General features: G+C 29.6%; 1 protein-coding gene across 1 annotated transcript in view; it reads right to left on the minus strand.

Moving 5' to 3' along the window:
* LOC107437324 (activating signal cointegrator 1 complex subunit obelus) overlaps window positions 1-16148 on the minus strand; it is a gene marked incomplete in the record, with an annotated part of 111235 nt that extends 95087 nt beyond the window's left edge. The window contains 4 exon segments of the mRNA XM_043052617.2: window positions 4852-5426; window positions 10091-10200; window positions 15732-15918; window positions 15997-16148. Coding sequence (XP_042908551.1) covers window positions 4852-5426; window positions 10091-10200; window positions 15732-15862 — 816 coding nt within the window.
* Between the last annotated feature and the right edge of the window lie 869 nt (window positions 16149-17017).

A 17017-nucleotide genomic window follows, 5' to 3' on the forward strand; every position in this document is an offset into this window, starting at 1 on the left:
TAATATTACACATTTTGATAAATATTTACAATGTTAAATTATTGCCCTTTCAAACCTCAAAGCGCGCTTTTTGCTTACAATGACTAAAGTCACATGATTTAATGTATAACTAGTATAATGACTTTTTACACTTTTCTCCGCTCACAACAAAATAAAGGAATCAGTTCAAATAAATAGTAATTTAATTGTTCTAACTGTTTCAAGCAATAAATTTGTTTGAGCAAACAAATTTAAATTCTGGAATTAATGAAATTATTCAATTCAATTGATCCCTGGATTGAGCATCAATGAAATGTTAACATTCTACTCCCCTAAAGGAAAAATATACGAAAAATTTAGATTTATAATTTGTGAAAAGATTAAAAAAAATACATTAAAACTATTTGCTAAACATATAAATTACAGTCCCCATGGCAGAACTTTTTCGTGCTCTCTGCGACATACCTCTCTAATACTAACATATTTCTGCAAGATTCTTTTAAAAATAACAATTTATATGTTATTAAACTAAAGTAACATAAATGTCAACTTCCAAAATAAAAAACTTTTTAGATCAATAAAATAATCTTTTAATTAAATATGAAATATTTTTTTATTCTAATATTATAGGCGATATTTTCGCATTTTGTAGAGGGAAAACACACTAATGATTTTCTTTTTCGCACATCATCATCACATTAAAAAAATAATTTAAAAAATCGTTAAATCTGTAGCATTTACTAATGGAGAAATAAAATGATTGCCGACAAAATCATGCAAATCGGACTATTGAAAAAAGGGTTACTAAATGAGTATTTTTATTTCGAGATACAGCTGTTGTAATAAAGAATATCAGATTTTAAAAACTATGTGGAAATCAATAGTAATAACTGCATAAAAAAAATTTGAACGAAAATTTCTACAGAGATGAAAATAAAATTTTTTACTTCATTATTCTTTATTTTATTTATTATTCTCAAATGAGAATAGAAAAATCACAAACATATTTTTCCACTCCGATGCACGAGAAAGGCATCTTTTGAATATAATTCTGGAAAAAAGTAAAAATCTTCTGAAAATTTCAGCAGAAAAAAAACCCCAAATTTTTTTCCTTCCCAAAAACTAAAATCTTTCCGCAAAAACTCAGTAAAGTTCTATGACAATGTCGTCGTATCGCCTTGATTCTACAACGGAGATTACAGCTCTAAAATGAGTTGTAATCTAAAATTTTTATCCATTTAAAAACAATGCAACCTGTTGTGTTTTTTGCATTGTGTATAATTGTATTTACTTTTCATTACATGAATAAATAAGGAACAATAAAAAAGACAATCAATAATTCATCTTGATTTTACGAAAAATGAAAAATATATATGTAAGCTAAGTAAACAGTCAGCTGTTTTGCATCAAATAATTTTAAAGCAGCAGAGTGTTTTTATTTTCTTAACAAGTTCAATTATCCACGATTCTAGGCTTCTGTTTATTAAGAACTTGACCATAGTTTAAATACGAGCATTTAATTTAAAAGAAAACCTAAATTAAAATAAAATACTTAAAATAGATTAGTATATTATTGAAAAATAATCAAAGTGGTAGCAAAAAGAATAAAAAATAGAGTAAAAGATAATAGAGTAATAGAATATAGTAAAAGTGAAATTAAATAGTTTGTAAAATAGTCCAGGGAAACACACACGACTAGGTAAATAAAATCTTAATCTTAAAATAAAAAATTTATTTTAAGATTAAGACACTGAAGATGATATACAACATGTTGAGAAATTTTAAGGTGCTTAAAAATATTGATAACATGTTCGGCAACTTTATTCTCTTTCTAGGGACTTGAAATAGCAAAACGAAAATTCTAATAATGATCGTTGATATTGCAATTTTATTCAAGAAGTTATAACAATACCTTTTATAAAACTTTTATATTTATTTAATTTGTAATTGCTTGATAGCTATAAAATATATATTGTAGAAATTGATAAATATATTATTATAAATATATTACTCCAAATCAATGCATATGTATGTATATTATTGAAATTGTATCAATTATTCAATGAACCGACTTAAAATAAAATTTTAAAAAAAGGAGATGTACAACAAGATTCTATCAGGAACATGTCTTTATTAAACTCAACATTCCTCGAATATAATGTTTTATTCAAACCTCTTTGGTAAATTACGAATAAACTTTCAGGCAATTTAAAAAGAAACATGGTATGTCATAATTTTAAAAAAAATTAACTCCCGACTATCAGCGGAAAAAATATAAATTAAATTTTATGTCAACTTTCTTGGAAGTTAACCACATTTGAATATTAATCGCCCCATTTAAATATTTATTGATTGTCGAGAAATTATTTTATAAAAAATAATTCATTTCAATTTTACTCGACTTCTACTAAATAAAAACAGTCGTAATTTTTGATTTTGCAATTGAAAAATACGTAGAGTTATATGGTATCAAAAAAACTGATGCCTCATAATTCACTTTTTTTTTATTCACAATGAAATTAAATAATTATTAAAAATTATTGTTTATATGAAATTATTTTTGGGTAAACTGGTTTCATGAGTGGATGAAATTGCCCAATTAATTTTAAAGCAAAATGTGACATTAAGAGGACTAAACTATTAGAGGGATACAATTTTCATATGACCTATATTTTTAAGGTAAAGAATCCAAATATGTCTATTCAGAGAAAGTATGTTTTTGTGTCTGATTTTGTAACTTAATTAGTTATTAGCAATAAATAATTAGCATATTTGAGGTCACCCTAAGAAACTATTAAGATTGACACTCAGTATGTGAAAATCCAATCATTAGGATGAAAGTTATTCAGAGTGATATCCTTTTATATTTTTGCACATAGCTTTAAAGTTTTCTTTTGAAAATCAAGCCCATTTTTTTTTTTTTGCTTTTCTATATAATTGTTTGTTTTAATTGGTATTTTAAAGATAGTGATTAAGATAGAGATTAAGTGATTAAGATAGTGATTAAGATAGAGATAAAGATAGTGATTAAGATAGAGATTTAAAGATAGAGATTAGTACCCAGTCAAATAAATATTTGCTACATCGCTTTAATTTTGTTAAAATGGCCATTAACCCTTTATAAAGCCATTGCCCCCCATCAATGGGAAACTATTTTCATACCTCTGATTTGTGAGGCCATCTTTTGATAACTTCAGAAAATAAAGGAAAAAACATACCAATAAAGAGGTTTTTCCCCCACATAAGTTAAGACGAATGCGAGATCAAGAAGAGAGGCTGACACGAGAGATTATATTAAATAATTATAATTAGGCAACATTTTGAGGAGAGATACTTAAATTAACACTAAACATACCATAACAGGTCAAATGATCCCTTGATAACTTTTGCATCAAAAAAATTACAGAATTCCTACTAGAATTTGGATGTAATGAGCGTATTACATTCGATTAGTTGCACATTTCTGCAAAGACTGTTGCGTAGTTGGTTCAATCAGAATAACTGTGAATTCAAGTTTTAAGAAAGTACCTAAAATTTTAGATTAGCATAGTTGTGTCAGAAAAAATGTCAAAAAATAAATGTTTTGGTAAATAGCAGGGTTGGCAAGATTTTGCCGCAGGTGGAAAAAACCATGGAAAATACCGGTAAAAACCGTCCTGGCAAAAACAGGTTTTTGCCAAGCAAAGTGGCAAAAAGTGGCAAAAACCTATATTTTCCAAGATGAGAGGACAAAAACACATTTTTGATACAAAATTATTCCTAAAATTGAAATATATACTATAAATATAAATAATTACAAAAAAATTAACAAAATTATTATTCCATAATTAAATGATAATGTAATAATATATCATTTTAGTAGTTTAAAACATTATTGATTGGAAAATTTGTGATTATTCTCTTTTTTCCAGTGAAATGAACTTATTTTAAATTAATATAACTATAATTTAAAGCATAAAATATCTATCAACATGTGTAGTTAATTATTGTACAAATAATAATTTTTTATAATAAATAATAATATTATACAAATAATAATATTTATTTATTTGTAAAAAAACATTTATTTTAGGATTCTAAAATGAAAAGAGATCAAAAACTTTCAATCTTTTAAAAATTATTACCCTTATATTAATTATTAATATGTTAAAAATAATTTTTTCATGTAATGTATCAAAATTATTATTCCTTATGATTGATTTAAATTTGTTTCAAGTATTTTGTAATAATATTTAATCAGCAATTTAGATAATTTGGTTTTTGCCGGTTTTTACTGGTTTTTGCCGGTTTTTACCAGTTTTTGCCGGTTTTTACCAGGTTTTTGCCACTGTCCTGGCAAAAAACCCTTTTTGCCGGCAAAAACTCCAACCCTGGTAAATAGCTTATATTTTATTTTGATATTTTCATTTTATTTTTAACTAACTGTTAGTTTTTACCCAGAAAAACGTCAATACAATCGAGACAGCACAAGTTCTTAGAAGAAATAATATTAACTATAAGAATTATAATTATTATACATTCTTCTAATTATAACAATAATTTTAAGAATTATAGAAATAATAATAATTAGAAGAAATATGTTTGTGAAAAATGCACAATGCAAACACCCTGTATGTGTTAAAAATGCGTTGAGCAATGAATTAAAAATTCTAATTCTTTGTGTTTGCAATACAAGAAAATTGGCACTATACAGTTTTGTTTAATTATAATAAAGTGTTTTTAGTTTTATTTCCTTCCTAACATCCATATTTCATGAACTGAATCAAGAAACAAAGTCCGGTCATTTGTCTGGCTATGATAGGCATAGATTAAGTGTTGGTATGTTTAGTGTTCCAAATGCACCAGTAAATGAAACAAAGAAATGATAATTACTTCATTCTGTAGTTCATCACTTGACCTGGATGATTTTAGAAGTTGAAAAACTGAGATTGCCAGCTCAGTAGACGACAGATTAGTAGTCCTAAGAGACTTCTCTAGCACATTTTCCAGCCAGCATCGATCAAACTTTTGAGGAGGAAGTATAACTCTTCTCAACTCTGGTGGCTCTTCTGAATGTTCCACGGAATGGAATTTAAAGCTCAAGCTATTGAACACATTGCGGTTCTTTTCAATCGGAGAAAGTTTAAAAGGGATCACAAAGAAACTTTCGTCAAGGGGCACTTGGTGAAAGAATTTTATTTTTGTTCCAAATTCCTCTTCCATCAAACCAATATCACTCTTCGCAAAACCGTATTCCTGATACTTCTCCCTGATGTCAGAGTCTAAAAAACCCATCAATTTCTGGACGCAGTCGAAGGCCTTCGCGTCGAGGGGAGGACGAACAACGCCAAACATACTTCGAAGCTGAAGTTTCTCCTTGTGTCCTATGGCCGTGCAATTGCGAAAAACTTCGATGAGATACACGATAAACTCTTCCAGAACCAAAGGTGATATTGCCTCGGACCCAGCTGAAATTTCAATGGAGCACAATTAAGAATAGAAATTGCAAACAAACATTTTATAACCATCGTTGACAGGGGTAATTGTGTCACAAAGTGAAAAACCCTGAATATTTTATGTGCAAAATATCAATTTATTTGTCATACATGTTTTATACTAAACATAATTTTCCTCAATAAGATTTATAATTAAATTACCTACTAATGATGAATCTTTATAGTAACTAATCTTAGTTCTTACAGGAATCGTATGCTTTTGAAAATCACGTGAATATGAGTCGCGAAATTGGATTTTAAAATCATGAGACTATTATTGTAAAATTGCGTGAATACGAATCGTGATGTAAGATTTTTAAACCATGTAAATACGAATAGCAACGTGCAACTTTTAGATTAGATAAATATGAAATTCGATGTTCGATATTCAAATCGTGTAAATATGAATCGCGATACAAACGGATTCCTGCGCAGATTTAAATATTCAAAATGGCAAAAGTCTGCCAAACCAAAAGAATCAATTGGCGGATTTCTGCCCATTGAAAGAAGAATCACGTGTATGTAAGTGTCTCGTTATCGTAAATTAGTGAAAGTTTCCAAATTTGGATTTTAGATTGAGGAATTCAGGGAATATTCGTCGGATTATAAAATTTGATTAGAGAAAGTCTGAGAACCGACGGTCTTGAGTCAAGCGGGATTCCCAGAAAAACTATATGCCCTGCTCTTAATTTTTTCACCCAGAAGCATAATACGAAAAACCCGGAATTCCGGGAAACCTCCAGAATTCAAACACCCCTGCGTTGAACAGTCGACCCATTTTGTAGGGTTTACAACTCCTTAGAAGCCTTGTAATTTTGAACCCAATCCAAAAGACATGGGAAATCCTGGATGAAGTATTAGGAGACATTTGCCTTTGTGGAGGACTTTTTGATGGAACCAACACGCATGTGAGCTAAATGGAGAGGAGAATCTCCCTTGATTACAATGACAGCAAGGGGACTCTCAACCCATGATCCGTCTACCACTGAGTATATTTTAGGTTAGCACAGTGGTCCGTGCAGCATTTGTGTCGACCAGCCATTGCTGGGATTTGAATCCTGTTTATCTCATTGGAAGGCGAAAGCTCTATCCCCTGAACTGCCACAGCTCTAGAAAACAAATATTGCACAGACGTAAGGGCTGAAGGTTTGATCTGGCTAAATAATAAATGATGATTCAGTCGATGTAACAACTTATATACTGAATATTCTTTTTACAATATAAAATTATATTTTATTTAATCTGTTAACTAAGTATGATAAGCGTCATGGAAATTAAGGTGTGATGGTATGAGTTATAGCTATGAAAAATAACTTGAACAATAGATTATTTCTGGTAAATAGTTATACTCATAATATACCTATAATCATTGCTAATGTGTATTTTTTTTTTTAAATAAATAATTATCTGAAAATAAAATTCAACCAATTTTAAACTCATAAGATTATCAACTCAGCATAGCTGCCAACATGGATAGGAAAATATCAAGGATATTTTACAAAATAATATAAATTTTATGATAATTGTTGCGTAATGTATTAAATTTTACAAATAAGGAATTTTATAGTCATCAAAATAGAAAAAAAGCAATATTTTCCAGTTATGATTGACATTAAACATACTTGAAATGTTATGTATTAAGTTTACTCATAATTTCGAATATTAATAGGCATTTAATTCAAAGACAGTTAAAAGACTTTTTTTAATTAATTTAAAAAGAGAGTTATAAATAAAAATACACTGTACATTTTAGAACAAAATAACTTTTGAACTAATTTCTACAAATAATGATTGCTGCATAATATATAAGTAATACTTATTTAAATTTTCCAGCAAGCAATAATCAGTGCAAAAAATTCTATTGCAATAGGGATTTATTTATTTATTTATTTNTTTTTTTTTTTTTTTTTTTTTTTTGGAAAACTTACAAGATTTTAGGAAATTAAATCAAAAGCTGAATTTTCATTATTAATATAAATAAAAATATGAGGATGTCCATTACTTGCACATCCACACAAAATCTAAATATTTGTTGTACATAATTAAAGCCATAAAATTATTCTAGGTTGTTTATAGTCAAATGCCCTGTGGCAAAATATTTTCTAGCACTCTGCGACAAAACTCCCTAGCACTAATATTTTTCTGCAAGATGCTTTTAATAATGATAAACATATATGTTACTAATTTAAAATAACAAAAACTATTTGAATTTTTTTAATTGAACATACAATAATATTTTATTATAATAGTAGGGTCGATATTCTCGAAACTTTTTTTTTGGGGGGGGGGCAGGGGCGCACTATTTAGTTCCTTCTTCACATTTTGCAAATAATCATCACAATAAAAAAGTAATTAAAAATCATGAAATCCGTTGCTGTAAAAAAATTGACGACAAAATCACTCGAATCTGACTTCTCGAATGCGTGTTTCGAGATCAGGTTGTTGTAATAAATAATATCGTATAAAGAATATCAGATTTAAAATCTATAGAGAAATCAATAACAATAACTGTTAAAAATTCGATAGAATCGTTGCCTTAAAAAGTAAATACTCAAATGCACGATTGGAATTTTCCATATTGTTTGAAATACATAGGGACATTTAAAAACTCTGTAAAAATTAATATAAATAACTGTTTAAAAATTTAATTGAAACATTACATGGATTTGCGATAATATCGGCAGAAATTAAGGATGTCAAATGAGGGATTATCTGAATGTATGATTCAAATATTATGTGTTTTTTTTATTTACTTTTCAAAAAAAACATCTTGCCGCAAGAACTCTGTAACGTTCTGAGACAATGTCGCTGCGATTTTGCCACTGGGGTCATATGATAAAATAATTTTTACGTTAATAATTGACAAAATTAAAACTATATATATGCATATATAAGATGTTGATAAGATACAATTGTGGGTAGAGAAAGAGTAGTCTTTTACGTAATCATATTTTTAGTAGGTAGACAAAGCATCAATATCCAATTAAAAAATAACAGGCATCACCTTACACGTTCAGGATTTTAAAGGGAAAATCATACAGCTAATCCCTAACACATGCTTTACAAGGGATAATTAATCAATTATAATGGGCTGGAACACTTTGTGACAAGTTTCTCTCAGAATTTCATATTTCTTAAAAGGAAACACTTATTATGACAATTATTGCATTCTTTTACATAAAATTAGAACTTAAATGCTGGACGTGAATTACATACCATGAGAACACACAACAACGTTTAAACCTGCGCCTATGCCCCTAAAGAGGCATTTATTGGTTAATGGTTAAGGTTGCTAGACAAGACATATAGAATAAAGGGAAAACAAAAAGCAAATAGCCAACAAAAAATATATATATACATATATACATAAACTGAAAAAAGAAATAAATGTTTCGTATTAGTTAGAGCATTTTGATTAGAAAGTTTCCAGGAATAATTGGTCAAGTTTAGTAGAGGTTAGGGCTCACCATTGCATAATTTTGTCATTTTTTTATGAAAATTACTCCAGGCTTTCCTCGTATTCTTCTGGAAAATTAATCAGGTTGGTTGCCTTCTGTTTCAACTTAAGACTCGTATCGATAAATCTCTTCCAGGCAACGAAGACTTCTAGCTTTGGTTGTTTTAAGTGGTGTGATATGGTAAGCGGACATTGTATCACATAGTGCCCACTCCTTCACATGTGTGTCACCCTGGCTGCTAACACATGTGTTGTCAGTAGCCAGCAGAAATGTTTTAGATATGCATTGAAGAGCTCTTTACTATGAGAAGTTTCGTTTTGAATAATGAATTAAAAATGAGAATTTAGACTACGAAATAACATAAAAAGATTTGTCTAAGCTTTTTGTGTTGCATATTCGCTCACCGTGTTACCATCTCATAATCTTCTTTTTTTTTAAAAAAAAAGTTTTTATTTCTGCACAAGTAATAAATTTAAAAATTTAATCTTCATTTCTCAACAGTTTTATGACTTCCTGTTAACCAGGGGTCTGTCCAGACATTTTGTAAAAGGTCCGTTTTTGAAAAATTGTGAAAAAATTACTCGTAATTTGTGAATATAAAATAAAGGTTAAGTCACATTCTATCAACCAGGGTCCGTTTTTGTGAATTTGTGCAAATAGGGTCCGTTATTGCAAAAAAAAAAACAAAAATAATAAAAAATATAAAAATAAAAAAAACTTTTTCAAGGAGTTTTTAAATTGTAAAGGCATACAAGATTATGCTCAACACTGTAAAATTATAATTAAAAAAATTAAATTTAAAAAAATAAAGAGCAATTGCAGCTACTAAATTAGCGATGCAACATATAAATATTTGGTATTTAGCCTATACTGCTGAACGCAGAATATTCTTTTCGGACGAATAAAGGAAGAAGCGTCTGCGGAAGAAAAAATTTTGTTTGTTTACATCTGTCTTTCTTCCCTCCCCCCTTCTTGGGAAGGGTTTATTCGATTAACAAAACAATAATGAAGATGAACAAATTTGTGAAGGGTCCGCTTTTAAGGTAAAATATTTTGTGAAGGATCCGTTAACGGACCCAAATTTCTTCTAAACAGACCCCTGTTAACTAAAAATAAAACAGTAAAAAACTTGAATGAAATATTCTTTTTACACTGAAGAAAGACTTAAATTCAACTTACCTAGTTTCTTAGCAATGTCCATTAATTCCATAAACTTCTCATTAATTTCAGCAGCAGAATAATGAGTGGAATTTTTATACATATATTCTTTTACTCTATCCAAGGAAAACCTAAAAATTATCAAATTATACATTACTAAAAAATTTTTTGTTTAGTTAACTCATCTAAAATAATTACACAGAGCCAATGAAAGGGAATTTTCAGAAGAGCCAATCAAAGATGATATCATAACCATTAAAGTATGAATAGCCACCATGTGGACGTTAACTGATAGTAGATAGATAGTGATAAATATTTAATTAAATTTTTAAAAATTTCAAAAGCCTTAAATTATTATACATATAAGAAAAATGAATAATTTATTTATAAAAAAAATATACGTGACTATACATATTACAATACAATATTACAGATAAATATTACATAAAAATATACAATATTACATGGAAGGACAAGAAGTAAAACATTTTTGTTTTAAAATTCTCCTTCTATGATAGGATATTTCTTTAACTTATTTAAAAAAAATTACAAATATAAATATATAATTATTTTTATTTTCTGATGATTTTGTTTGTTTCTTTTCTGAATTGGTTCTATGTATTTCATGTTTTTTTCCTCGACTTCTATACAAAACCTTCGGGGTACTGAAGGAGTTAATTCAGGCATTTGCCCTCTCTCTTAATAGAAAAGCTTCTGTTTTATGGCTACCGGGGCCAGTACCCCCTGAAGACGTTGGTCATATTTTTATTTCCTTCGTTTCCATTATTGCTACAATTATCAAAAAACAATATGTTGTATGAAACTGATTATAATTATTTCAAATTAAATTGCTGGGGGACGTAAATCACATGAAAGAAAAAAATGAATACTCCTTAACAAATTGTCTAATTAACAAATTAATTTATTTAAAAAAAACTACAGATTAGCAAAAAACATTGAAGATAGATAATGGGCAATTTCACTGTGTCAGATGTAAAAAATTAACATAAATTTTTAGAAAAATTCTCTCGTACAATGTAGGTTGAGTTTTAAAATCATAAAATTCTTATATCAAATATTTAGTACAATATAAGATATAAAAAAAACAAAATGTTTTTATAAAAACTGATTATAATTTCAAATTAAATTGCTGGTGGACGTAAATCACATGAAAGCAAAAAATGAATACTCTTTAACAATTTGCCTAAACACTGTGAATTTCAGTTTAAATGCAAACTTCACTTAATTTTGAAGCTGATATTCGAATAAAGAATTCTATGCAGTTCTTAACTGGTAAAATATGATGTATAATAAATTAGAAAATTTTTACTTCAATGTCAGACGTAAATTCTACAATATAAATTTAAGTTATGATAATTACTGAAAATTACTACAATTATAAATATACTGAAAATTGATTAAATTTTTTTTAAATTCCAAAAGCGTTATTTTTTTCCATTAAATAACTTCAAATTAAAATTGTCCTCTATTTCCTGTTGGAATATGCGGATAGATGTGTTTTAAACATTTTTCATCCTGTAAAATTCGGTTGAAAAATCACTAATTTTAATTGTTTAGCATATATTTACAACAATGTAAATACAACTCTAATTTAAGCAATATTTCAATAAATCTTATAATTTTAAAAATCCTGGAGAAAAAATTAATAACTGTCGCTAAAAATTTTCCTATATTTTCTAAATAACATAGGAAAAAAAATTCAGAAAAGCTTAAAATTTTTTTAATATAATAGATTGAAAAAATATATTGCCGTATAATAAAAGAAATATATATTTTTTACTATATTAACAGTTTGTAATAATTTTTTCTGCAAAAAAAATATATATATTTTCATTCAGGTAAAATAATTTTTCTAAACATAGGAAAAATATGCAGAAAAGTTTAAAATTTTTTTAATACAATAAATGGGAAGAATATGTTACTGTACATTAAATTATAATAATTTTTTCTCTCTTTTAAATACCCTGCCCCCCGTTTCATTTGCCAATTAAAGGCCCAATAACTACTTCCAATTTTTATCCTGTTTACCTAAAAATTTAATAGGATGTGTATTACTATTGTAGTTTGCTTTCCATGTAGCTCAATTATTTATAAATTAATTCTCACAAATTGGCGAGATAATAAAAAACCATAAACACGCATGCGTCAATCAAAAGCGTTAAACATTTAAGCGTCATGGAAACTACATTACTTCATGTACATACATTAATTTGAAACCAACTCAAATGAATGTTCTTGCATTGTCTATTTATGTTGATTTAAAATTGTGAAATCCAATTCAACATAAAATTTAATTAATGAATTAATTTACGGAATCTAAAAAAGTTCCCTTAAGTCTAACATTATATCATCCATATATTTATTAGATACAAGTCAGGGGATGCAAAAACTGAGTTTGTCCCCATTGTTGTAAGTCCCAACTACACATTTGTTTGTATTAGTATGGCTTGGAACTTAACATCTGAATGCATACGTCAAACCTTTACAAAGGATTTGTTTTAACCTAAGCATGTGCCTAAGCTGAAGAACAGTTTCAGAATACAAGCCTGGTTGATTCACTACTTATTCATTAATTAACACACTGATTAAGGTGCAGAATTTCCTTTTCGTGATCTGATTAGCCATTTCTAATCCACCAAATGGATTTCAAATTCTTTTTTTAAAAAAATTATGACTAGATTTGGCCAGGGTTGTTATACCTTTTGAGTGGGTCACCTTCAGTGATGTTTTTCTAGTCTCTTGCAGTTGCTGCCCAAAAGTTGCCTATTATTCTCAGGATACATAATAAATTATATTGTATTCTGTTATATTATTTCCTGATACGGAAATGTTCCCAATGATACCAACACACTAATCATTTAATGACTGTTAAATAATAATTTAAAATTTTATGTAAAATAACTATTTAACGTTTATTGTTGACATTGTCAAACAATACTTAAAATACATTGCTACCTTTAAAAGCAAACTACTATATTTCTATACGATACCCATTCGGTACTTGCACTTCCAGAAGATCACGGATACCCACACACGTGACCCATGTCGTCAGCGCTTACTGATCCTGTCTGGCCTAAGTTTCCCCACATATGTTAGAATGTTAATTAATTAAATACAGCATCCTATTTCACATCATGAACTATCTCATCTACATCCTATCTTAGATTAACTATACTTAATTAACTATTTGTTTTAATATTTTATTGCATCCCTGATATATTTTATTTTTGCGTACCGGGCAACTTCAATGCATATTAAGTTTGCTTATGTTTTACACGACTTCGTACCTGTATTTGTGTTGAATAACAAATACATAGTGAAAGAATCCTTGTGAAAGAATGTGTCACTAAAGAGAATTGATACTCGACGGACATTGCTTACTCGAAATAGAACAGGAAACAACAGTTGTTAACAAATGTTGCATTTTATCAACCGATCAAAATACCCACAATACGCCCCTTGAAGGTATTCCATTACAAAAACTGGAAAGTGGTACAATAGCGATTACAGTATCAGGATTCATCGTGGCGACACGGCAGTGGTATAATAGTGTTGTCACACAAATTTACTGAGTTCTTGCAGAAGAATTTTTTCTTTGGGAAATAAAAAATTTTGCTTTTCTTTTCAGGGGCATTTCCGTATCGTGACCTGTTGCGCCAACTACAATCACTGGGTTGTCAAATAGATTTTAAACTTGCAAATTAAAAATAAAAAAAAAACATATAGAGTTTGTCCCTTTTTGTGATGTTTTTTTTTTAGTTTCTTGTGGGCCAGTGCCCAGAAGTTTCCCAGACTTGGCGATTATTCTGCCGCAGATCAGGACACAGAAATCTCACCTTTTCTGTAGAAATTCTCGAAAGATTTTATCTTTTCTTCAGAATTATATTCAAAAGCTGCCTTTCTCGCACTTCAGAGTTGGGGGGGGGATGCTTGTGACTTTTCTATTCTCATTGGAGAATAATGAAAAATAAAGAAATAATGAAGTAAAAAATTTGGTTTCCTCCTCTGTGGAAATTTTAATTCCTATTTTTCATGCAGTTATTATCATTTAGTTATTACTACTGATTTCCTTATTGCTTTTAAATTCCAATACTATTTATCACAACAACTATATCTCGAAATAAAACATGTTTTAAGTAACCCTTTTTTGAAGAGTCCGATTCAGGTGATTTTGTCCATCTGCAGGGGTGATTGTGAGCCCAAGTCAAAATTCTGGAAAATTTCCTGAATTTGAAAAAAATACAAAAAACAGTTTAAATTGAAAAATTAGAAAAAAATTTAAACAAGGTTTTTTTACCTTTTTCTCAATATTTCTTAGTTTACTAAAAATATATTTAAAATTTTACACATACCTATACCATTTACACATACCTATGATGACCTGGAGAAGTAATTAAAATTTACAAATATGTCTTCTTTTTTTTTGAGTTTATGATTATAACAACTATTTAGTGATAAAAAATGAATATTAATCATGAATATAAGCTTATAAAGTATCTCTGTGGCTCTCCCTTACAAACAAATTAAATAAACTGTGTTTATAAGTTCCACCTTTAAAAATTTGATTTCCGGAAACTTAAGTGATCAATGATTTTTTGAAACGTCTGGACTTTCGATCTCCGGAAACTTCCGGATCACTGTTAGCGAAAAATCCGAAATTATCCGCCGTTACTGATACATTTTAGATTTTCAGTTTCATAACTTTTCATGACTTAATGAAGTTACTATTTTCACTGACAAAAACAGAATAAATTTCAAAAGCACTATAATAAAATTAATTAAAATGATAGGTATAACCAAAACTGTTATCCTCTGCATCTTTACATTTATTAATTTTTAATTTAAAAAACAGAATGAGTAGAAGCAATAAAATAGCTGAGCAAATATTTTTTTTTCCTAAAGAATTATATTCTAAAGATACTTTTCTTGATCATCAGAAAGGAAAAAAATACTCCTGATTTTTCTGTTCTCATTTCCAAATGAAAAAAAAATTTGCAAATGACTGGCTTGCTTCAGTTAGAATTTTAAATTGATAAAATAAAATAAATAAATAATAATAATTCTGAAATCGCAGAAGTTTAAAAGATACTTCCCTCTAGAAATGATGTTTTTTCTTTCATTTTTCGAAAAAACATAATTTTTAAAGAATATGATAATAACATTTTATATTATATTTTAATAAAATGACTCTGAGTGGGGATTTTGTTACAAATTCAGATATTCCGAACACAGTGAAATTGGGAGAGGGAAATTCCATTTTAAAAACTAACATTTTCCGGGGACCTAAATCCATGACTTTCCAGGTGTGCGAATACCCTGTTAATGTGATGATGAATTATAAAATGTGAAAAAGGATATAATTAGTGTGTTATCTTCCTACAAAATGCGAGAATATCACACATAATGTAAGAATAAAATATTAACATATTCAATCACAAAAATTATTTTATTTGATCCAATTTTTTTTTAACTAATAAAAATATTTTTTGAAATTACAGATATAGTTTATATGAAGTTTATATATTTGCCATTGTTTAATATCTTGCAGAAAGATATTAGCATTATAGAGGTACGTCGCAGAAAGAATTCTGCCACAGGGTCAGGATTCGTACCCAGATGTGATAGTAAATTGGTCACTCACTTCGCATGATATTCTCTCAGCTCTTTTCGTTTCTTTATTAATGATTCTGGATCATAGTTATAATTTCCAGCCCACGGAGCAGCAACGTCACTGAATGCACGGAGATAACTCGTTAAACGTGGAAACTCCATTGATACAGAAGTCAATAGTTTTTAAATGAATCAAGCTCACATCATTTTAAGATTACCTGCAATAAGAATTCATAAAAAATGTGCAAAAGTTATTAACATGAATTCTACTAAAAAGAATATTTTTCATCGCTTACAAGTATACGACACTTTCATATCTTTCTCATATGTAAACTTTCCCGATCACAATAAAATGTCAGCATTTTCAGCTTTTAACTCTATTATTCTACTCAGCTTTTAGCTCTTCTTCGTCTTTTAACTGCTCTTAGGTTTATTTAGCTGTTGTTGTTGTTGTTGTTGTTGTTAATTTACGTCACACTAGAGCTGCTGAGTGGGCTATTGGCGACGGTCTGGGAAACATCCCGGAAGATGATCCGAAGACATGCCATCACAGTTTTGATCCTCTGCGGAGGGGATGGCACCCCCGCTTCGGTAGCCCGACGACCTGCGCTCGAAATCGAGCACTTTACGGTAGCACAGTTTATCAAGGACCAATACCACACACCCTCGGTGCCAACGCAGACTGATCCAAGTGGTCACCCACCCGCACACTGACCGTAGCCAGTGATGCTTGACTTCGGTGACCTGCTGGGAACCGTGTCTTAACGATCAGTCCACTGCGGGACTAGGCTTATTTAGGATTTTGTAGTTGTTGTTGTTGATGATTTACGTCGCACTAGAGCTGCACAATGGGCTATTGGCGAGGGTCTGGGAAAAATCCCTGAGGATGATCCGAAAGCATGAAATCATAATTTTGATCCTCTGCAGAGGGGATGGCACCCCCGCTTCGGTTGCCCGACGACCTGCATGCTAAGTCGAGCACTTTACGGTAGAACAGTTTAACGAGGACCAATACCGCACACCCTCGGTCCTTACGCAGTCTAATGGTCACCCACCCGCACACTGACCGAAGCCAGTGATGCTTGACTTCGGTGATCTGATGGGAGCCGTGTCTTAACGATCAGTCCAATGCAGGACAGTCCCGCAGTGGACTGATCGTTTTATATACCAAACAACTTGGATCAGTCTGCGTAGGGACCGAGGGTGTGCGGTATTGGTCCTCGTTAAACTGTGCTACCGTAAAGTGCTCGACTTCGCGCGCAGGTCGTCGGGCTACCGAAGCGGGGGTGCCATCCCCTCCGCAGAGGATCAAAATTG

The sequence above is a fragment of the Parasteatoda tepidariorum genome, chromosome 7 (genome assembly GCF_043381705.1).
Source record: "Parasteatoda tepidariorum isolate YZ-2023 chromosome 7, CAS_Ptep_4.0, whole genome shotgun sequence".
NCBI classification, from domain to species: domain Eukaryota; kingdom Metazoa; phylum Arthropoda; class Arachnida; order Araneae; family Theridiidae; genus Parasteatoda; species Parasteatoda tepidariorum.